The following is a 22,864-nucleotide window of genomic DNA, read 5'->3' as shown; positions in this document are numbered from 1 at the left end:
CTCTCAGTTGGTCACTCTACCACTACTACATACTCAGCATGTGGATCCTACAGAACTGATAAACTTTGACAGAATTGATAGACTTCCTCTTGAGAAGAAGGAACTGTATTTTGGGGTGGGAGTAGAGTATTCAATGAAAATATAGACATAATTAGAACCTTAGCAGTCTTGAGGGGTGGGAGACATATCAAGAGAGAAAGAAAAAGAACATTGCAACAGGATTTGATAGAATTCTTGCAATTAAGGTGAAATTGGGGAGAAGGGGAGCCTCATTGTCGGTATTGGGGATTGGCCCAAAAGTTCGTTTGAAGTTTCCTTTTCATCTTACAGAAAAAGCCAAATGAATTTTTGGCCAGCCCAACGGTTAACTAAAGAACATTGAAATATTTGTTCACTTTTATCTCCACTACGTAGCAGAATTAAAAATGATTTTGTAACGTAAGAAGGCATGAAATGGAAACTGCAAATGTGTAAATATAATCAACTAAATTATAAGCTACTTGAGGTTAGTCATTTTTAAAAGAAAACAAAGACTTCCTGAAGGCTCCATGGAAAGTCACAGAGCATCTGGCGCCTAGATCTTTTCTCTGGTAAGGCTCTTTGGCCTCCTTCCTACTAAATGCTTCCATTCCCAGCAAACGGCACCGTCTTTTCCTTTTAGATAAAAATACACATTGGTAGATTGATAGAAAATGAACACATTTTTCTATTAGAAATACCTTAATTGTTTGAATTTGCAATTGTACCTGAAAGTGTATTCATCTTGAACACCGATTTGAGGTGTATTCTGATATAACGGTACAGACCTGCTGCGTAAGGATTAATTTATCCCACAGTTATTTTCCATTCCAGTCATGTTGATCACTGAGCAGCTAGCCCAATTACTACACGGTTGATTCATTTCATTCACCATCTGCCAAAATGGCCAGATGTGTCCCAGTAATATGTCTGTCTTCATAACCAAATTAAATCCACTGACTTAGCAGCAGTTCAACCAATGCTTTGGTGATCGCCTGCCCAAGACGTGGATGGTGCCATAGCTAAAACGTAAAACTAAGAAATAGCTGGTTTCACTGAAATTGTGATAGATTTTTTTTTCTCCCACTCTGAAAGTTACATGCTGCTATAGGAGAAAGCACCAATAAATAAAACTCCCAACACATCACATTTATCCTTTTTTTCTTTAACCAAACATTTAGGTGAAGTAGTAAAACTCAGAGAAACATATTTTAGGGCGAGAAACTGCAGATCAACTCATCCATCCTTTCTAGAATATGCTGATGCGTAGTACCTGGGGGAAAGAAATGTGGAAAGGATTTGTAGGCGGTCCCTGGTGGCTCAGATGGTAAAGCATCTGCCTGCAATGCAGGAGACCCCGGTTCAGTCCCTGGGTCAGGAAGATTCCCTGAAGAAGGAAATGCAACCCACTCCAGCATTCTTGCCTAGGAAATCCCATGGACAGAGGAGCCTAGCGGGCTACACCCATGGGGTCACAAAGAGTTAGACACATTGAGTGACTAACACTTTCAGGTTTGTAATATTCCAGGTTAAAAAAAAAAGCTGCTGCCTTAAATGAGGAAGGGGACAGGCATGACATGAAGAAACATATTCCAAAAGTATCCAACCACAGAACTCTTCGTTGTGAATATCTGGAGGGACTTCATCCAACTTCCTAATTTTGTAGATAAATAAACTACAGAAAGCGTTAAGGAACTGATCCCAAATAAAATAATTTTCTTCTAGGCCTTCTCCCCACAGCCCCGCTTTCACACTGTCTTCCCTCGTGGCCTGTAAGTACTTCCCCCTTGCTTTTCAGTGACTGACAGGCTGCTTCCAGTTGACCAGCCTGCCAGTGATCTGGGCCTTCCCTGGGGCCGCTTGTGGTAAAGAACCTGAATTTTTTTAAGAGTCAAGGTTTCAATATCTTCTCATGTTCTGATTTTAATAGCTTTAATTTATTGAGCACCTATAATATGTTAAGTTCTTTATATGCATTTTATGATTTCATCCATGTAACAGCCTATAAAATGCATAATAGTATGTCCATTTTCCTCTTGGAGAGATTATTTAGCTCCCTAAAGGTCAGACATTCCGTAAGTAGAACTGAAATGGGAAAACAAGGTCAATCTGACTACAGAGTTTTCATCTTATCAAACTCAGAGATGGAAATGTGGTTTCAGCTACATTAGAATCATTCTTGTTGACAACGTGAATACCTTTTTAAAAACTAATTGGCCCATAGTTGAGTATAGCACAGAGTAGAAAGAATTGCATATTACTTTGCCAACAGAGGTCTGTCTAGTCAAGGCCATGGTTTTTTCAGGGGTCATGTATGGATGTGAGAGTTGGACTATAAAGAAAGCTGAGCGCCGAAGAATTGATGCTTTTGAACTGTGGCGTTGGAGAAGACTCTTGAGACTCCCTTGGACTGCAAGGAGATCCAACCAGAACATCCTAAAGGATATCAGTCCTGGGTGTTCATTGGAGGGCCTGATGCTGAAGCTGAAACTCCTGTACTTTGGCCACCTCCTGCAAAGAGTTGACTCATTGGAAAAGACCCTGATGCTGGGAAAGATTGAGGGCAGGAGGAGAGGGGACGAGAGAGAACGAGATGGTTGGATGGCATCACCCACTCAATGGACATGTGTTTGGGTGGACTCTGGGAGTTGATGATAGACAGGGAGGCCTGGCATGCTGTGGTTCATGGGGTCACAAACAGTTGGACACAACTGAGCAACTGAACTGAACTGGAGTAGAGAAATTTGTAGGAAATGTACTTAGGAAAATAAAAATACATTGAAGTAATATATTAAAAGGACAACTAGCAAGCTGTCTTAAGGGGAATGAGGTGAGGAATACCTACATATATACATTAATATACATATGTGTGTATATATACATATATGTGTGTGTGTGAAGTCGCTCAGTCGTGTCCAACTCCTTGCGACCCTGTGGACTGTAACCCACCCGGCTCCTCTGTCCATGGGATTCTCCAGGCAAGAATACTGGAGTGGGTTGCCATTTCCTTCTCCAGGGGATCTTCCCAACCCAGTGATAGAACCCAAGTCTCCTGCATTGCAGGCAGACGCTGTATTCTCTGAGCCACGTTTAGCCAATAAAAGGGTGAGTACATAATTGGAAGGTGATCTCGCCATTACTGGCAAGAATCTCATATGTGTATAATTTCTAGCTGGATAATGGTGATTTTTTTATATGAATTCTGAAGGCAAGTTGTTGAATGAGTAACCGGCATCTCACAGCTAACATGGGGTGGTAGAAGTTAAGCAACTGCCTTCCAAGTGAGTGCTCATTTAGTTATCTTCAAGTCAGATTGTTTTCTGCTGTCTCTCTCCTTATTTAATAAACTTACATAGCTTTTCTTAAAATAGTGTTTGTTGGGCCAGCCCCCTTACTGTTCTGTTTTTAAATCCTTTTCTTAGTGTCTATTTCTTTGTTTCCTCCCCGCATCCCTCCATCTCTCCCTTCATCTCTCCCTCCCCACTTTCCACCTCCCTCCTCACCTTCCTTCCTTCTTATTTAAAAATGGATGTGGCATCTACTTCAAACTGACCTTTGGTCCAAACTTCTAGAGCCAGGATAATAATGAGATGCTGGATAGATAAACATATAGAGTCCAGCTCACTTTGAACTTGTACTCCGTAGAAAATCACCGAGAGAATTAAAATGATTTTGGCAATACCCTACCTCAAAGTAGTTGTTAGGTAGTTAGTAATTGGGTTAGGGTAACACCTAAGGTTCTCTGGATAAACTCTCTAGACTAAAGTGAGGTACATAGTAAGTACATATGTAACAGAGAAAAATTCGTAAGACTGGGAGCTTGTGGTTCTGACAGATTGAACACATGCATTTAAATCTCCTTATTCCAAAAATCTCCCTAAAATTTTGGCAAAGAATAAGAAAAAAAAAAAAATACTATACAGAGATAGAGACTGAGAGAGAGCAGAGAAGCAGGTGGTACTACACAGGCGATGTGAGCAAACTTTGGGAAGCTGGCCCTGTGATGGGGGTACTGGTGAGGGGTCCTGAGAGAAGCCTGCAGATCTATTGTGCAGGATCCTGGGGAGGCTTAGCACGCGTGTGCGGGAGAGCCTGGAGGAGGCTGACAGCAGTTGCAGAGTGATCAGTAATACTCGGTGAAAGAGCACAGGCGAACTTGGCCCTGTTCCGCTCACACAGCTGCTCCCAAACCTCCGTCCCTGATGGAGGCTCGGGGCGTAGTCAAGGGCTCCGAGGTGCTCCAGACTCAGCAAACTGAGGCCTAGGATAGAGAGGCGAAACCAGGGGAATTCAGTGCAACTCCGTAGAGTGAACAGGTAGGTGAGACCCACCCGGACTGTCCCACAGCCGAGCCCCCAGAGCATTTGTAGCCACGACAGGCTCTGTAAACAGGAGCTTAAAGGATTCTTATCTAGAGAAACTAAATGACCGGACCGGCATTTGGAGTCCCACCCAGTTACCTCGGGAGACGCCTGCTGGATAGGCGTACCGGCTGCCAGTCAGTGTTTCCAATCCATTGTGTGAGGACTCACCATCCCTAAATATAAATAAATTCTTTGTATTACTTATGTATAATACATATTATGAGTATCACATATAGATGTGAGTATCTTAAGTATAAGTCAATAGTGAGAAGGTCACCAGATATTTGAGTATTGCTCCCAATAGAAAATACAGAATAAAATATTGAGATCAAAATAGAGATGGGTTAGAGGGCTTGGGGAAAATATCGACAATTCAAGAAGCAAAAGAAGAGCTTTTAAACACCTATAGTATCTTCAGAAAGATGGGAGACGATAGGACATCCATGAAATAAAAGGTAAATTCTATGAAAAAAGAAACAATCAGAAAATGAGAAAGAGATCTTGGAAATTAAACTCATAGTTAAAAACAAAATTATTCAGAGGTGTAAAAGGTCATGTCATGCAAACTTTCTAGAAAGTAGATTAACAGGCAGCAGTTGTAGCAGGGTAGTGGAGAGAAGGTAAAAAATGGGTTGGATCAGCTCACCAGCTTCAGCATTTTACTGTAGCTATTCCCCAAAGGAAAGATAGAAAAAAAAAAATGATGTACTATATCAAAGAATAATACAGGAAAAATTTCAAACCAGGACAATAGGAATTTCCAGTTTTAAAGGGGAGAAAGTGCCCAGAACAATGGATAAGTAAAGAAGTTTCATTAAGATTCTTTACTCTGAGGTTTCAGCATCCCAGGGACTTAAAAGATTCCTAAACCTTCTAGCGAAACAAACCAGGTCACAGATGAAAGGTCAAGAGAACAAGTGGCCTTCAGACTTCTCAACCGCAACACTGGACGCTAGAAGACAGTGAAACTCAGCCTTCAGAGTGCTAAAGGGAAATGACTTTTACTTAGAATCAGAAAGCTTAATTAGCAGGCAAGCGTGAGAGTAGAAGTTAAGACGTTTTTCAGACACACAAGAAAGGTCTCAACAAATTTACCTCTCGTGTACCTTTTCTCAGGAAGCTACTAGAGAGTGAGCTCCACAAAAATGAGGCTGTAAACCAAGAAAGAGGCAACCATGGGATCCAGGAGGCGGGGGACCCAGCACAGGCGAGAGGCACAGGGATTTCGCCAGATGGTGTTAAAAAGAAGCCCCAGGACAACAGGTGGGCAGCTGGCCTGGGGAACCACTAGCCTGGACGGACTGAACGGGAGGCCTGTGGAGGGACAAACAGGTCTGAGAGGGTCACTGATGGACTTGCTCACGTCGGGAATGGTGGTAGTAGGGCTTTTATAGTTCCTTTGAAAAGTTGAGGGCCATTAGTAATAAATACACACAAAAAGGAAGAAAAAAGACAGCACAGATGAAAAAGATTGAATAAGCTAGGAAGTGTGTTCTTATAGGGCGTGACTTAAAAGTAAACGATATTGCATGGCATAACAAAGTAAACAAAGAATATCCATTTAACCCCAGATTCCACTTTAGCCAACTGGAAAGATGAGAGAAGAATGCTCTTTGGGAGGTGGTGACGGTATAACCGGGGAGCCTCGTGGGCTGCTGTCTATGGGGTCGCACAGAGTCGGACATGACTGAAGCGACTTAGCAGCAGCAGATGGTATAAGTGTCAAGTGTTCCTCATTTTACAGAATAGTAAGACGTTAGGTAAGCTCTACAAACGATCATTTAAGTAATATCAGTGTACATGTATCACTTAAATATATGGAATCAGATATCAGAATTGAAGGTTAAAAGCAGTATCTTTTCCATGAGAGGATTCAACCTCCTTGAGGTGGGGAGGGCTGGGTTAGACTTACTTGTTCGGCTTCCATCCCTGGGCCAGCCCATAGATATAACCATACTGAAAGGAACCAGTTGAGGCAAAAGTCTTACCTGTATCGGAGGCTGCTCGCTTAGGCAAAGCATCATATTTCATAATAAAAGCAAACTGGACTCTGTGGGAGAAGGCGAGGGTGGGATGATCTGAGAGAATAGCATTGAAACATGTTTATTACCATAGGTTAAACAGGTTCGATGCATGAGACAGGGTGCTCAGGGCTGGTGCACTGGGATGACCCTGAGGAATGGGGTGGGGAGGGAGGGGGGAGGGGGGTTCAGGATGGGGGAACACATGTATACCCATGGCTGATTTATGTCAATGTATGGCAAAAACCACTACAGTATTGTAATGTAATTATCCTCCAATTAAAATAAATTTAAAAAAGTAAACTCCCCCACCCACACCCAAAAGTGGTTTTGGAGGAGAAGGAGGGAGTGGCAGGGACAAGTTGGGTGGGGGGTGGCTGGTTTGGGTTCTAGGCCTCTTATACCTTGCTTGCCTTTTTAAGCTCTAGGCATATGTGACTTTGAAAGGTTTTAGGTTGGTTTTTAAATTTACTGGAATCAGAAACAGAGGCTATAAAAGCAAAGTACACAGTACCCCTCTCCTAGAAAAAGCAAAAACAGCGCAAGGAGAGGTCAGTGGTACTTTTCTTGATCTCTTTCAGGACTCATTTAATCTATCTCATGTCTAACGACAAAATAGGGGCCTGAGAACCGTCTACCAGTCCCACTCCAGCTGACATCTCCTGCCATCTGCAGCCACCCCCCATAGTCTGTGTTTAAACTCTACTGGGCCACTTCATGTTCCCTTTATAATGCCTGTCTTTTCCCTCACCTGAGCTTTTGCTTATGTAGGTGGTGCAGTGGTAAATAATTCACCTGCCAGTGCAGGAGACAGCAGGTTCAATCCCTGGGTCAGGAAGATCCCTTGGAGGAGGAAATGAAAACTCACTCCAGTATCCTTGCCTAGAAAATTCCATGGACAAAGGATCCTAGTGGGCTGCAGTCCATGGGGTCACAAAAATATAACGCATAGTTATATTCACCTTCCATTCATGTATATCCCCCCAACACACATACACATCCCTTCCCCAAATCCCCTGGTTCCACCTGCATCTCTTCCTGTTTGTATCTCAGCCAGGACCCCCTCTCTGGATCACAGCATCCTCCCCTTTCCTTTAATTCCTCTTGCTTTATCCTTGGCACCACTGACCACACATGGCTTTCAATCAGTCGTATTTTTTTTCCCTTGTCGAGTCTATTCAGAGTTAGCAGGTAGCAAGGGCAGGAACCATATTGCACAGATATTTATTCCTCTTCCAGAGGCTGGCAGAGTGCTGACGTAATACAGGTACTGCCTCAGATAATAATTAAATGAATAAATGAATCTTCCATTACATTTGAAATCTGTTCAGTCATATGGCCCGATGCTAAACATCTGTATCTGTATAAATAAATGTTACTGGAAGGAAAGGAATTTATGTGCCTTTTTGTTTTAAGGAAGCTGATGTGTTTTCTCCTAAAAGAGGAAGATCATACTCAGAGCCCAGAGGGTTAGCTGCTCCCTAAAACTTTTGCTTGTGTTTCCTTTGTGGGGAATGTGGAAAAGTGTCACCCAGAGGGTTTATATTTGACTCTGCAGGACCATAGGGTAGCTTGGAATTGAGCAAAATGTCAGTAGAATGTTGCCTTGGTCTTAGGGTAGAGAAGCTTTTAGATATCCCCCTGTGTGTGGTGGACATAGCCCTGTCTAAGATGTGGCAGAAAAGGATAAAGCACTAAGCTAAAGCAGTGCGTGTGTGCTCAGTCCATTTAGTTGTATCCTACTCTGTGCAACCCTATGGACTGTAGCCTGCCAGGCTTCTCAGCCCATAGGATTCCTCAGGCAAGGCAAGAATACTGGAGTGGGTTGCCAGGCCCTCCTCCAGGAGATTTTCTCAACCCAGGGATCAAACCTATGTCTTTTATGTCTCCTGCATTGGCAGGCAGGTTATTCACCACTAGGGCTACCTGGGAAACCAACATGAAGCAGATTTTCAGTAAATAGTCCGTGATAACACAGTCATCTGGTTGACCAGCCACTAGGATTTCCAACCACAGCTTTGCACCTAATTGCTCTTTCTACTTCATCAGGCTTTATACCATGCTGCCCACGTCTCCTTATAACCACTCAGATGATCCCCTAACAAATCACAAGATGAACCTAAAATGTTTCCTTTGTGAAGATAACAGCATATGCCCATCCATATTATGGTGTGTGTGACCAGCAGAGTAGCTACAAAACCATTAACAAGAATGAGGAAGATCTCTATGTCCTGACACAGCAAGGGCTTTAATATATATTGCTAAAGGGAAAAAGTAAATGTGGAATAAGATGGCCTTCTCCAGGTCTCCTCAGATACCCTCTTTTCCATGAAGCCCTCCTTAACCACTACATTTAAAGCTGCAAACACGTGCCCTCCACTGCTGGCTTTTTCTTCATTACCATTTATTCCCATTTGACATAACGTGTATTTGTTTGTGATGTAGCTCACCGAATGTCAGGTGATGAGGGATGTTGCATGCTTTGTTTACTGCTTCTCCCCCTGGAAAAATAAATGACTGGAATGAATGAATTTGTGTGGGAAAGCTGATTATCAGCATCGAAGGCTACTGTTTGCACAGAACCGACAGAGGCCTAACAGTAGTTCTCTCTACACAACATAGGGCACGTGGGAGGAAGGCAGACTCTTACTGTTTCTATCTTCACCGTGGACGTGCGTCACTTTTTAAAAAAAAGACACAAGTGTAATAGAGAATCCACCTAAAATGTTTCTCCACTAGCTATAGAAAAATATAAGTTATTTAGTCAGCACGGTTTATTTCTATTCCTGAGATAATGGACACCAGTCAGAATTTCTCTTCTTTCCAGAAGTCAAGTTGTATATGGATCACCATTCAAGTCCACAGTTTATATTTTATGAAGCCTTTACCAACAGAGACTTTTTATTTTCCATCACAGTAAACCATCTGTACTTAGGTTGTGGTGAGGAAAAATTGGGTTTCTAGGTCAGATGTATTTATGTCTTCTGAGTCTCAGCTAAGTGACCTGTGGCAGGTAACCTAACCATCCTGAGTCTTATTCCCCTTCCCTGTAATATTGGGATAATTCTTCTTAAAAGCAAAGGATATTGTCCAAGCAAAACACGGTGAGATGTGTGTATGCAGGGCCTCACAGTATCTAGTGCAAAGCAGGGCTCAGTAAATGTTAAGTTCTTCTGTTTTCCCTGCAGAATCTAGCCCAGGAATATTCTTATCCCTAATGACTCAAAGCATCATCAAGGTCCCAGCATCACTGAGGACTTTATTAGAAATGCAAAATTTCAAGCCCCAACTGATCCAATGAATCAGAATTAGATATTGCCGTTTAACAAAATACCCAAGTGATTCCTAGGCACAATAAAGTTTGAGAAGCTCTGTTTTTATGTTTCTTACAGCAGTGTTCCAGACAGGCTCATATTAGTCTTGTTTTTTATGTTTGGTATTTTGTGAGATGTATTTTGAGGTCTCAGAGTCTTCCAGATGCCGGGGAGGCACTGCTCTTACCCAGAGTTAGCTAATTCCTAGGGCTTCCCTTGTGGCTCAATTGATAAAGAATGCACCTCCAATCTGGGAGACTTGGGTTCGATCCCGGGGTTGGGAAGATCCCCTGGAGAAGGGAAAGGCTACCCACTCCAGTATTCTGGCCTGGAGAACCCCATGGAGTCCATGGGATTGCAAAGAGTCAGACACGACTGAGCGACTTCCACACTCTCACACAGAAGTAGCGAACAGCTTGCCTGGGGTCACACCGCTGGTTTGCAGGTGAACCAGCCCTGAGCCCGTGTCCACACCTGCCCCCTTTTTTTTTTAGGCTCTTGTTATCCAGAGCAATATACCCCTGCCCCAGATTGTACCAGGGCCAGCTGCTGGACAATTAGGAATCGTCCCAATGTCTTAGAACACACTGAAAATATTTAAGCTGCCGAATTGAGAACCTTCTTACCTTGCAGAAACCACAGGAGAGACTTTTTTCCACACTTTTCCCTTATTTCCTCTGCTCGTGGGCAATCCTGGTACCTCCCCACATGGTCCTGCCTGGCCCGTTGTGGCCCTGCACACCCCTCCTCTTGGGAACTATAGGTGACAAATTGTCTCTTCAGTGACACGTGTCTCCCGATCTGTTAGCCGTGTCATTGTTAAGTCACTAAGTCATGTCTGACTCTTTGCGACCCCATGGAACTGTAGCCTGCCTGGCTCCTCTGTCCATGGGATTTCCCAGGCAAGAATCCTGGAATGAGTTGTCATTTCCTTTTCTAGGAGATCTTCCCGACCCAGGGATCTAACCGACATCCCCTGCATTGGTGGGCAGACTCTTTACCACCAAGCTGCCTGGGCAACCCCAGCCCTGGATACGTTTGAAAACAAGCTGCCCCCGTGAAACTTTTTTTCCTAGTGAAGTGCCACCTGCCAGTCCTTCCCCTTCACCTTGGCAACTGGAGTTTCATTTAGGGAAGTGGTGAAGGGTGCACAGCAGAGCCAGGTGTTCTGGTGGGCATGGCTAACAGGCTGAAACACAGGAAGACGCTTAAGCCACCTCGTCAGGCTGAACTTACTTTTAAATAAAGACGATCAAGGGGAGCCATGAACAGCGTTGTAAATCTGCTTAACGCAGTCTGACTACATTGAATGCCAGTAATGCTCCTTAAGCATAAGCTTTGCATACTCCAGAAACTGCTATTACAAATGCTTAGGCCCTCCAAGATAATGGAACCATTTGAATTGAAACACACAAAACTTATTTACAGTAGTCTGAGACATCCGGGAAACAAGTGAAAACCTGCCACCCACATCCATTCGTTTCTTCCCTGTGGCTTCTGAATACCGTGTGTATGTTTTAAGTAGAGATAACTCCTACCAGGGAGCAGCTTTCAGGTCACCCAGCAGCTTCCCTCGCCACGTTTGCATTTATTTACCTCTTGGGCTTCCCTGGTGTCTCAGTGGTAAAGAATTCGCTTGCCGATGCAGGAGACACAGGTTCAGTTCCTGGGTTGGGAAGATTCCCTAGAGAAGGAAATGGCAACCCACTCCAGTATTCTTGCCTGGGAAATCCTATGGACAGAGGAGCTTGGCAGGCTACAATCCATGGGGTCGCAAAGAGCTGGACATAACTGAAACGACTTGAGGTTTTTCTTTTTTCTTTTTCTTCTCTTCTGCTTTGAAAAGAATCTTGATGTATGGAAGTGAGCTAACTGAAGCTGAAGTTCATAGAAGCAAATATTAAAAGAATATAAAAGGGATTTTTCTCCCTAAGACTCAAAGAAAAAAATACAGTAAGGAATATCCATTTCAGAAATATTGCACATATGTTAGGTAAAATGACATGAACAGAAGATAATTTCATGGTAGCTTTTCCTTTATAAAAATTTTTGCTATAGTTTTATTAGGGAATTAGGATTTGATTAGCAGCTTTTAGTTAGAAATATTAGACAAGGAAAATTTTCATTATTTTATGACTATCAGTTGTGCTCTCATAAAAAAATAAACCCTTGTCACTGACCACTGCCACACACACACACACACACACACACACACACACACACACACACACAAAGGTAACTGTGTGAGGTGATGGGTATGTTAACTGCTTTATTGTGGTCATTTCAGAATATCATGTGTGTTGATGAAAGAAATTAATCAATAGTCCATCTAAGAAAGAAGTGTAAATTTTATTCAGGCCAACCTGGGGATTGTAACCTGAAAGACAGCTGAGAACTCTGAGAGCTGTTCCAGAGAGGTAAAGCAGGGAGGTTGGTGTATATGTGACTTTTGGAGAAGGGAATGCATGCAATTGAGCAAGCATTTTGGTAGAAGGTTACTGCAGGTTGCAAGGAAGAGAAGTGTTTCATGGTTTTAGGGCTTGTCTACATTCAGAGGATGCAAGGATCTGAGAGCTGATAAAATTTTCTCCTAAAATGTCTAGTGATCTTAGGTTCAATTTTGCCAGTTTTCCTAGAGCACGAAGTACTGCATCCTAATCTTTGCCCCAGATTCCTTTGAGGGTGTGTTGTAGGTCAGCAGTTGCAGTGGTTAATGACTTGAGTCTTGTAGAACTGGATGGTGAGAACCTTCTTTATTTTACAGTCCCTCCTTTTCAGTCTTAATTTCACCCACGGTTTTGGAGGCATACCAGGACCGATTTGTCCCACTGTGCTAGGAATGCTCATTTCCTTCCAGGTCAGGCAAGGATTTCGTGGATAGGCTTTCAATGTGTTGTTAGTGCACTAGGTCTCAATAACAGTAGCCAAAAGCCCAATGTTATAGGTAAGGGAACCAAGACTCTGTTATGATTCAGGAGATGGTTTTCTCTAATCCACATCTAGAGTTTTCTCTTCTCACATCGAGAGTTATACTTGCCATCATGGATGTTAACAGAACTCTGTGTTTGGTATATTGTTTCAAGTCACCTGGTCATCATTATTTTTTTAAATCACTTTACCATTTATCATCGCATTTGATAGTGCAAGAAACAGTAATTTGTAAAATAGAATACAAGTAGTATAATACAAGAATACAGCTAGTAACATTAACAAGGTCGTAAATATTTAAGCCAAGAGCTTCCGTTAGTGCAGTCCAGGATCTCCTCGATCTTCTGATCAGCCTCTTCTGCACCAGTCACTATCTTTAAGGGAAATAATATATTGGCTCTGTATGTGCAGAGATGTGTACACATACAATTCAAGTGGTGGGCCATCGTGGCCCCTTACAGGATTGAGAAAGGAATGCTTATCTTCCAAGGAGTTACATGGCTGGTGCCAGAAGAGAAATTGATCTTATGGTTGAACTGGCCTTTTTGCCATTTGGGAGGCCTGGTTAACACATGGAGCAGCTTCACAGTGCACACTCGACGGGAGGGAGGAGGCCCAGACAGACAGAGGGGGGGAAAAAAAGTGTGTTTAAATTTTTTTCTTTTTGCCTTCAATTATGAATTGTTATTTCGTCATATATTATTGGGTTGACCAAAACATTCCTTCGAGTTTTCCCATAAGATGTTATGAAAAAGCCCAAACGAACATTGTGTTTGGTCATCCCAGTGTATCAAATCATCATGTTTATACAGATGTCATACAAATTTATTTGTCAGTTATACTTTGATCAGCCTGGGGGTGGGGGGACTTATTTGTCATGACTGCAAAAGGAAACGTGGGCTGCAGATAGCAGGATTTTGCTTTCCATTCGTGGCCCAAGCAGATTCAACATTACTGCCCTAACAGTCTAAAATGTGACTTGTGGTGTGGCCTACAAAAAAAAAAAAGAAATGACAGCATCCCCTGAAGCCACAGACTTGTTGATGGTAGGTATTTTGTTTGATTGCTCCCTGACCCTATTCCAAGAAACCTAATTCGCCCAAGGGAGTCTCACACAGGAAAGGAGTGTTTGCATCTGTTTAGGGAAATGTGCCCGAAATAATGACTTAAAATAATGACTTATTTAGAACGCGGAACCGAATGGAATGGAATGGATTGATAAGCCAGTTTGAGCAAGCCGAGAGCCACCCAGGCCTCCTGTTATAAAAGGAGCCCTGCAGCAAAGCATTTTGCCCAGACCATCTGCCAAGCCCCATCCCCATTCAAGGAATGTTCTCTCTCTAAGCTCTGTTCAAAACTCTGACTCTTCCAAACGCCTCGAGGCACGAGATCTCTTCTTAAGTTGCACTTAGACTTCTAAGATGGTGCGGATTTCTCGGTTCAGCCCTGCAGACCCCAGGGTAGAAATTGCTCTCCGAGGTATGTTATCCATTTTAAACTTCCCCGAACCCTTCTGGTGACCGCAGCAAGCTGGGTGGTGGGGGTAGTGCTCTGCCCAGAAGGTAAAGCCTGCTCTTGGTGGCCAGGAGAGGTGGCGGGTGTGAACGAAGTCTGTCTTCCCTCCGGGGAGAGCCGGGCTCCACTTCTTTCTTACTTATTGAACTTAAAATGAACCGGGCAGGCAGAAGTAAGGGGCTGACATCTCATCTAGCAGAATGAAGGATGAATTGAGGCAAAGAAAAAAGAAGGAAAGAAAACACTGCCCTGCCAGGCTCTTTTGTGCTGCTTCATTTCCCGTTTCTGTGGCTTTGTCTTTTTTTTTCTCTTCACTTGTCTGCCAAGGAAATATAGTTGATTTGTTTATATAACCCTAGCCTCAAGGTTGGCAGCAGCTCTGAAGTGTCAGAGGTGACAACAAAAGCTTCCTAAAATATATTTTGAAAATCTGCAGCTAGATTAATTTCTTTCCTTCTTAATCTTTCTCTGTAATATACCAAAAAAAAAAAAAAAAAACAAAAAAAACAGCTCAACCTTTGACCATGATTCAGTTAGCAAGTTTGAACTGAAACTTCTGTTCTTGCAGGGTGATAATGAGAGTTTCCCTTTTTAAAAAAATTTAGATCTGTCTTTGCACAATTAGCAAATTATTAAATGACCTTTCCTTCAGAGTCTGTAGGCACTTGCTTGTTTCCACTAATAAGAGAACATGTTTTACAAGGTTCACGTTGATTAATTGACAAATGCTGATAAAATCAAAGCAGGGCTAAAAATGCAGCGCCCCAGCTGCAGTGTAATTTACTTTTGGTCAATAATGTTTCAAGTGCCTATACGTTTACGGTTTCACCTTTCAATAAATATTACTGTCATAAGTAATTGGAACTTCCATGGTGGAAATGTATCTCTGAGGACGACTGTCAGGAACCCTATCTAGGATGAAACATTTCTATATCTGTATATATTTTTTCTGCTCAATTAAAAGCACCAGTTGCTGTGAGCATTTTAAAGATGGATCCTTTCTATTTTATGTGAAATGAACACTAACCTCTTTTAATATATTTTGAAAATCATGTACCCTTGATTAACCTAAGTATAGAGTTCCAAACATTCATGGAGTTCTTAAGCCACAAAAATAAGTAGCTAAATGCTCTAAGCTACTAGGCTTACTTACACCATTCACTAGAAGCCTAATCGTCTTAGCTCCTTGCCGTCTAACTGGGCAGCTCTGCTGTGCTCCATTAGAGGCCTATAGCTAACTGCTTACTCTCGATGCGTTTCAGGCATCAGAGATGCTAGGCCAAACCCACATTCCTGTTTTTGCGTATGAGTAAGTAGCTGTCCATCTCCTGCATGCCAGGTCAGACCTGAAGGTGCCAAGGGTCCCAGCAGAAGGGAAATGTACGCTGGGTCACAGACTGTCCTGCGGAGTCCCCAGTCCTGTCCAGTGGTGGTCCACACTCACCGGACAGACTCACAGGCTCTCGTGCTCAGGAACACCCTAGCATGTGTTAATAGAGTCAGGACTCCCACCCATCTGATAGTTGTGTTTTGGACATCTTCAGAAGTCTGGGCTCATCCACATTCCTGGGAAATTAGAGGAATTTTCTTCCTGCCTCTTCAAAGGTAGCTTAACATAATCTTATCTACAAAGTCATTCTAACTCAGCAAATATTTGCCAGTTCTACTAAATGCCAGGTCCTGCCCTGGGCCCTGAGGATGGATATAAACCCAGACTCTCTACCCTGAGGGAATTTACAGTATCTGATCATCACTCTCAATATTTGCAGTTTGTTATTTGAAAGATGTCTTTACGTAGTTTGCCAAATTTTGAAGGATCCCCATAGGGTGCCTGCCACTGTTTTGGGTGTTCAGGAAATATTCCAGATGTTTTCTTTCTCGAGTATGTCCTGGTGGCTCCCTAAGGCAAATCTCATTTGTGAGTGTTCTGTGGGAGCTGCCTCAATTGTTGGTTGGGTAACAGCTGTTCCCAAGGGTACCACAGCTGCCGGTTCTGAACGGATGTCAGTGGAACTGAGCTGAGACCATCGCTCTCTCATCATTGTTCAGTCACTCAGTTGTGTCCAACTCTTTGTGACCCCGTGGACTGCAGCACGCCGGGCTTCCCTGTCCTTCACTATCTCCCAGAGCTTGCGCAAACTCATATCCGTCGAGTCAGTGACGCCATCCAACCATCTCATCCTCTGTTGTCCCCTTCTCTTCCTGCCTTCAGTCTTTCCCAACATCGGGGTCTTTTCCAATGAGTTGGCTATTCGCATAAAGTGGCCAAAGTATTGGAGCTTCAACTTCAGCATCAGTCCTTCCAATGAATATTCAGGGTTGATTTCCTTTAGGAAGAACTGGTTGGATCTCTTTGCTGTCCAAGGGACTCTCAAGAGTCTTCTCCAGCACCACAGTTGAAAAGCATCACTCTAAATTCAGGCAGAGGATGCATCGCCTTCAGAATGGGCTTGAAGATCCTGGGGAATGAGGGAGTTGAGGACAATATGGGCCACTTAGAATCAGCTGATTTTGGAACGTGGAGGCACGTTAAGCTGACAAGCCAGGGCTGAGGGCTGGGCAGAAGTCACTGCCGGCCAGTAAATGATAGAATTCAGTGACTGACCAGAAGGTAAGACTAGAAGGCAGACTAGTGGAGGCCGCCAGTTGGAAGAGATCAGAGCAGGGGAGTCTTTGGAACCGTCAGCCCAGCCAGCCTGTGTGCGTTCCGGAAGCTCAGCCCCTGCGGGTGGGGTGGATCCAGCCATCACGAGAATGAGGCTTGAGGATGGTCGCCCTCTGATACCGGACTTGGTCGCAGAAACTGAAATGTGCCTCTATCACCTGGATCACAGGCTGAGAGCAGACCGGGAGGTGTGACAGAGAATTTCTGAGTGTGGGCTCAGCATGTTCTCTCAGTCCAGACGTCATTAAGACGGTGTCTGGCCCGAGGTAGACACTGTTCCGCCGGACTGACCTGCATCCGAAGAGGGAGGCAGGTTCCAAAATGAAGCAGTTTATACACAGCGATATAAAAATTAAATTGCCCTGGCTCTTAATGGAGGCACACACACGGAAAAATCCAGAGGAGTGTCAAACACGTAAGGGGGGGATCATGTCTACATGACACAGCTGTTGCCCCTGTGCGGGTGTCGTTCCCTCCCTTTGTCTCTTTCCTGTGGAACCCAGTTAGCAAGGGGAGGACAGAGCTGCACAGAACCTGGGAAGTTGGAAATGTGTGTGGTTAGCTGTCAGCTGGCTGGAGAGGTTTTTGTTGCGGGAGCATTTGGAAAGAAAGAACTGAGGAAGGGAGGGTAGAGGATCAAAGCCCCGCAGAAGTCACCGGTTTAAGTCCAGGAGGCCAGAACTGGGAGGCTTGCTGGCAGCTCTCCCAGTGTCTCTCCGGCTCTTCCCTCGGGAAGGTGCTGCCTGCCTGTCTCCATCCCCCGGGAGCTCTCAGGTCGATGGTGATGGCTGCCAGTGAGAAGAGTGGGAAAGGCGATTCCAGGAGACCTTTTTTAAAAAAAATGTCCCACATCACCAAGTTGGGCAGGGGGGACAACAGAAAGACACCCCCCACCCCCCGCCCCTCAAGCAGGCATCTGTTATGCCTCCTGCCATTCTGAGCCCGAAGCCATGAAGGGCCTGCTCACACTCCTGAGTCAGTATTCCCTGTGCTGACACTAGGTGGGGCATTGTTATTATTACAGGGGCTCTAACACGTGCAAATATAAAACCCAGAAGGATGACAACATTTCTTTAGAACATCACGTTGTGCTATCGAATCAGAGGACACTGGGGGAGGCAGGCCAGTGCCAAGTGTGTAATCCACACCCTGGCCTTTCGTCTCCTCCTGGGAGAGTCACGACCAGCCCAAGTTCAGGCAGTGAGTCAGCAGCAGACCTGGAGCCACAGGCAGCCCACACACCCTCCTGGGGAGGAGGGGGGCCCATGGACTCCAGGCAGATACACGCTCAGCTCTCTGAAGCCGCCTTCTTTTACAAGGGGAATAATAAGAGGGTTAATCCCCAAGGCTCATCTTCCTAAATCCATTCTCCCTACAGCTTGGCTCTGCTTGTCCGTGGCTCAAAGTAAACACTGCACATAGTCCAGACACTTGGTTTATCTTTTTAACCTCTCGGACACACAGACACATACACTTACACATATGCATACACCTCTTTGAAAAAATACCAATATGAATTAATTAACTTCATTTTGTAAACTGTGAAGAAGCAAATGTATAACCCTATTATAGTTAGGTTCCAGCTGTCTTCAAATCAGTTCAGTTCAGTCGCTCAGTCGTGTCCGACTCTTTGCAACCCCATGAATCGCAGCACGCCAGGCCTCCCTGTCTATCACCAACTCCCGGAGTTCACTCAAACTCATGTCCATTGAGTCGGTGATGCCATTCAGCCATCTTATCCTCTGTCATCCCCTTCTCCTCCTGCCTTCAATCCCTCCCAGCATCAGGGTCTTTTCCAATGAGTCAACTCTTCACATGAGGTGGCCAAAGTACTGCAGTTTCAGCTTTAGCATCATTCCTTCCAGTGAACACCCAGGACTAATCTCATTTAGGCTGGACTAGTTGGATCCCCTTGCAGTCCAAGGGACTCTCAAGAGTTTTCTCCAACACCATAGTTCAAAAGCATCAATTCTTCGATGCTCAGCTTTCTTCACAGTCCAACTCTCACATCCATACATAACCACTGGAAAAACCATAGCTTTGACTAGACGGGCCTTTGTTGGCAAAGTAATGTCTCTGCTTTTGAATATACTATCTAGGTTGGTCATAACTTTCCTTCCAAAGAGTAAGCGTCTTTTAATTTCATGGCTGCAATCACCATCTGCAGTGATTTTGGAGCACAAAAATATAAAGTCTGACACTGTTTTCACTGTTTCCCCAGCTATTTCCCATGAGGTGATGGGATCGGATGCCATGATCTTAGTTTTCTGAATGTTGAGCTTTAAGCCAGCTTTTTCACTCTCCTCTTTCACTTTCATCAAGAGGCTTTTTAGCTCCTCTTTACTTTCTGCCATAAGGGTGGTGTCATCTGCATATCTGAGGGTATTGATATTTCTCCTGGTAATCTTGATTCCAGCTTGTGCTTCTTCCAGCCCAGCATTTCTCATGATGTACTCTGCATAGAAGTTAAATGAGCAGGGTGACAATATACAGCCTTGACATACTCCTTTTCCTGTGTGGAACCAGTCTGTTGTTCCATGTCCAGTTCTAACTATTGCTTCCTGACCTGCATATAGGTTTCTCAAGAGGCAGGTCAGGTGATCTGGTATTCCCATCTCTTTCAGAATTTTCCAGTTTATTATGATCCACACAGTCAAAGGCTTTGGCATAGTCAATAAAGCAGAAATGTAAGTTTTTCTGGAACTCTCTTGCTTTTTCAGTGATGCAGCGGATGTTGGCGATTTGATCTCTGGTTCCTCTGCCTTTTCTAAAACCAGCTTGAACATTTGGAAGTTCACGGTTCACATATTGCTGAAGCCTAGCTTGGAGAATTTTGAGCATTACTTTACTATCGTGTGAGATGAGTGCAATTGTGTGGTAGTTTGAGCATTCTTTGGCATTGCCTTTCTTTGGGATTGGAATGAAAACTGACCTTTTCCAGTTCTTAAATTTCCTTTAGGCTTTTAACTCCAGTATCCTCAGCATATAGCAACTGTGAAAACCCAGGAAACTCCTGTCCTTCACTTGGTCTCAGCCTGTCAGCACCATCTTCATTTGGGCATCAGAACCTGATGCTTTCTCCATCCGGGTCTTTCCAGGGGACCTTGCTTCCCTCTTCCTTGTCCCTCTGCGACAGGAGAGGGGTGCAGTACAAAACATGAAGGCTGCAGTCCAGCCCTTGTCTCCATTCGGGAGACTGATGGGATTAAATGACTGGGAGAAATCGATCAGTTTCTCCTTGCTGTCTAACCTTCTGAAGCAAAATTCTTACGCACTCGAGTTGATCGCTCTTGGCAGACTCTTTTCTTAGCCGACCCTCTTTCTTTCGATTTAACTTATATTTTAAACAGACCAAAAAGCTGTGATGATTGCAGTATGCTTTTCCGAATGGCAGTGGTAGCGCTTCTCAGTTGGAAACATCTGCAGTGCTAATTCCAACTATTATTTCAGTTATGGACACATTCTCACTTTCTCTCTTCCTGGTGGGGTACCATATTTAAAATATACAGATGCATTTCCTCATTTGGCGGTGCCAGGTCTTAGCAGCAGCATGCGGGGTCATTTTTGACTGTGACTGCTGGATCTTTTTACTTGTGGCCTGAGAACTCTTAGTTGGGATCTAGTCCCCTGGTCAGGGATTGATCCCAGTCTCCTGCATTGGGAGTGCAGGGCCACTGAACCACCAGGGAAGTAAGTCCCTCTACCAAGATAACTTTAAATCCTCTCTTTCTTGTGACGTGTACTTCCGAAATGTCGAGGCTGCTTGTGAGAAGGCCAGGCCAGTGAGAAAGAAACCATGTCGTTTGTAATTTTTATTTCATGTTAAGACTTCACAAAACTGAGTCTTTTTGAAGGAAATTTTAAACATCCAGTGATAAGCACTTGGTGTGGGTGGGCTGGTGTGATTTTTTCCCCTGGCTTGGAATGCTCTCCCCTGCCTTCCCTAATCTTCATCCTATAAGACCCAGCTCGAATGTCATCTCCTCTGCTGGGCATCAGCCCTTCCTGCTCCCACATCCCGTTCCAGAATCCTTGGTCTTCTGCACCATCAGAGCGTTCGATTCATTCCATGAGAATATAGTTCCAGCACATTCGAACCAGTTCCACGTGTCTGTGCTGCCAACCCAGTCATGGGCTCCCCGAAGGCAGGACCAGCAGACTGCCTGACACGTCTCCCATCACCTGCCTCCCTGCTCAGAGCACAGAAGATGAGGTGCCCTGGGAGTTCTGTATATATTTATGAGGTCGACCCATTGTATCAGCACCAGCTCTTTTTAATATAAGGGTTCTGAGTTTGGGAAAACTATATCAAGTAAAGGTATAATTTTAAAACCATGGTCTTCTGGAATTTTCTGAAGAAAGTGTTTTATATTCTTATCCTGAAAGGGAAAGTTGTACATAGGACTTTGCATATATTATTGCCATGCATCTGGGGATACTGGCCATGTGTTTGCTGCCCACATCTTAACAGGAAAGAAATTTTGGTCACCAGTTCAGTTTGCCTTATGCCAAAGATATATGGTAGAAAAGTTGTCTGCAAATCTGATGTCTATAAATCAAATTATGTATTAAAATGTACCAAGGGAGCAGTTTAAAAAATACTTTTCCAAGTGAAAGGGGATCATTTTCTAAATAAGAATGGATCATTTTTAACTTATCAAGAGAATTTGCCTGTTGTAGAAATGTATTTTTCCTAGAATGATAAAGGCTCTCCTGTATTCAAAATTCACCTGGCATAAGCTTTGTGCTTTTCCATAGTCTATTTAAAACACCGGGCTTATTCCTAAGATTTTTAATTTGTACAACAGATATTCTCGGCTTACTAAAAGTGAATAACTCTTCTGTGTCGTAAAATTGGTATGCATTATGTATTATTTCTGGTTCAGTTAATAAAAAAATTGCTCGTGTGGGCATTTAATGATTTTAACACAAATCTTACTGGAAACAGCCAGTACATTATACTCTTGGTTTGCAAGTAGAACTGGCTGACGAGGGCTGATGTGAAAGCCTTATTCACCAAAGAACCAGAGAGACTGTGCTTGGAACTGAAGTTTTATATAAGTTCTATTTAAATATTTCCATTTGCCTTTCTTTTCTTTTCTTTTTTTTTTTTTTAGATTGGCCAAAAGGGAATTGACGAGGGGGCGGTAGAGTGTGAGTTGGGGTTGTTGCCGTTAAGGTTTATAGCACATGACTTGTCGTTGTCCCCTTGCATTCAGAATGCGAGGCTTCTGCCGCCTCTTCTCCCTACCCCGTGGTGGGCACAGCAGAAGTCCTTTAATAATGCATTCACTGAGTCCGAGAGACAATGTTCTTGACTCTGGAACTATGCGTTTAAAACACCCTCAGCAAATGCCATGAGGCAGACCTAGTGCATTTAGACTGAGGTTCCGCCATGCATCAATAAAACACACGGGTGTTGGCCTTTTCCAGTAAGCACTACGAGAAATGTTGAGTACCCTTGAAATTAAACTGCAGCTTTTAAAACCTGCTCTCATTTTTCATGGACAGCTGAGGCCCCGCCTATGCCAATACCCAGCTGATAGGTCTGCAGAAAGCTTGGGAGTCAGTCACCCTCCGTTCATCTTGGTTTGTTTTAGCCCCACATGTGGACGCCTTCTCTATTCAATTCTCCCTACACTTAGGCATTCTGATTTCCTGGGAGATCTCCCTCGTGTCTGCGCATTTGTCTCATTAGCATCACATTTGGCCCAATGTTTGTGCCTCCACCCAGTTTTAATTAAGTAGTAAAGCTGATCTTTATTTATGAGAATTTTATTTCAAACATGGATATTCTCCCCCCCTCCCACCTCCATTAAAAAAAAAATGTTTATTGAGTGTGTCTCTTCTCACTCCTAAAAAACATCTAAGAAGAAACCCCCTACCTCATTGCGCAATCCCTTCCCTTTTATTGCGGGTCTTTGGGACTAGAACACACGGTCACGTGGTGGCCTGGAGGTAGCAGTTACCCAGTGTGAACATTTCTAGCAGAGCTGCAGTACCGCCTTGGGGCAAGTTGGTCCAGGGACGGGCCTCTAG

General features: G+C 43.8%; 1 protein-coding gene across 6 annotated transcripts in view; it reads left to right on the top strand.

The window, feature by feature from the left end:
- ENOX1 (ecto-NOX disulfide-thiol exchanger 1) overlaps positions 1-22,864 on the top strand; it is a 658,121-nt gene that overhangs the window by 352,917 nt on the left and 282,340 nt on the right. For 4 of the 6 annotated variants that reach the window (XM_042254658.2, XM_042254659.2, XM_060394297.1 and 1 more), the window contains one exon: positions 5,499-5,645. The exons of the other annotated variants lie outside the window; for them this stretch is intronic. In XM_042254658.2, coding sequence (XP_042110592.1) covers positions 5,558-5,645 — 88 coding nt within the window. In that variant the 5' untranslated portion in view covers positions 5,499-5,557. The remainder of the gene's footprint in view (positions 1-5,498; positions 5,646-22,864) is intronic. 6 annotated transcript variants of the gene reach the window in all.

The sequence above is a fragment of the Ovis aries genome, chromosome 10 (genome assembly GCF_016772045.2).
Source record: "Ovis aries strain OAR_USU_Benz2616 breed Rambouillet chromosome 10, ARS-UI_Ramb_v3.0, whole genome shotgun sequence".
NCBI classification, from domain to species: Eukaryota; Metazoa; Chordata; class Mammalia; order Artiodactyla; family Bovidae; genus Ovis; species Ovis aries.
Note: the sequence above shows the minus strand (reverse complement) of the source record. Positions and strands in the feature narration are given on the sequence as shown.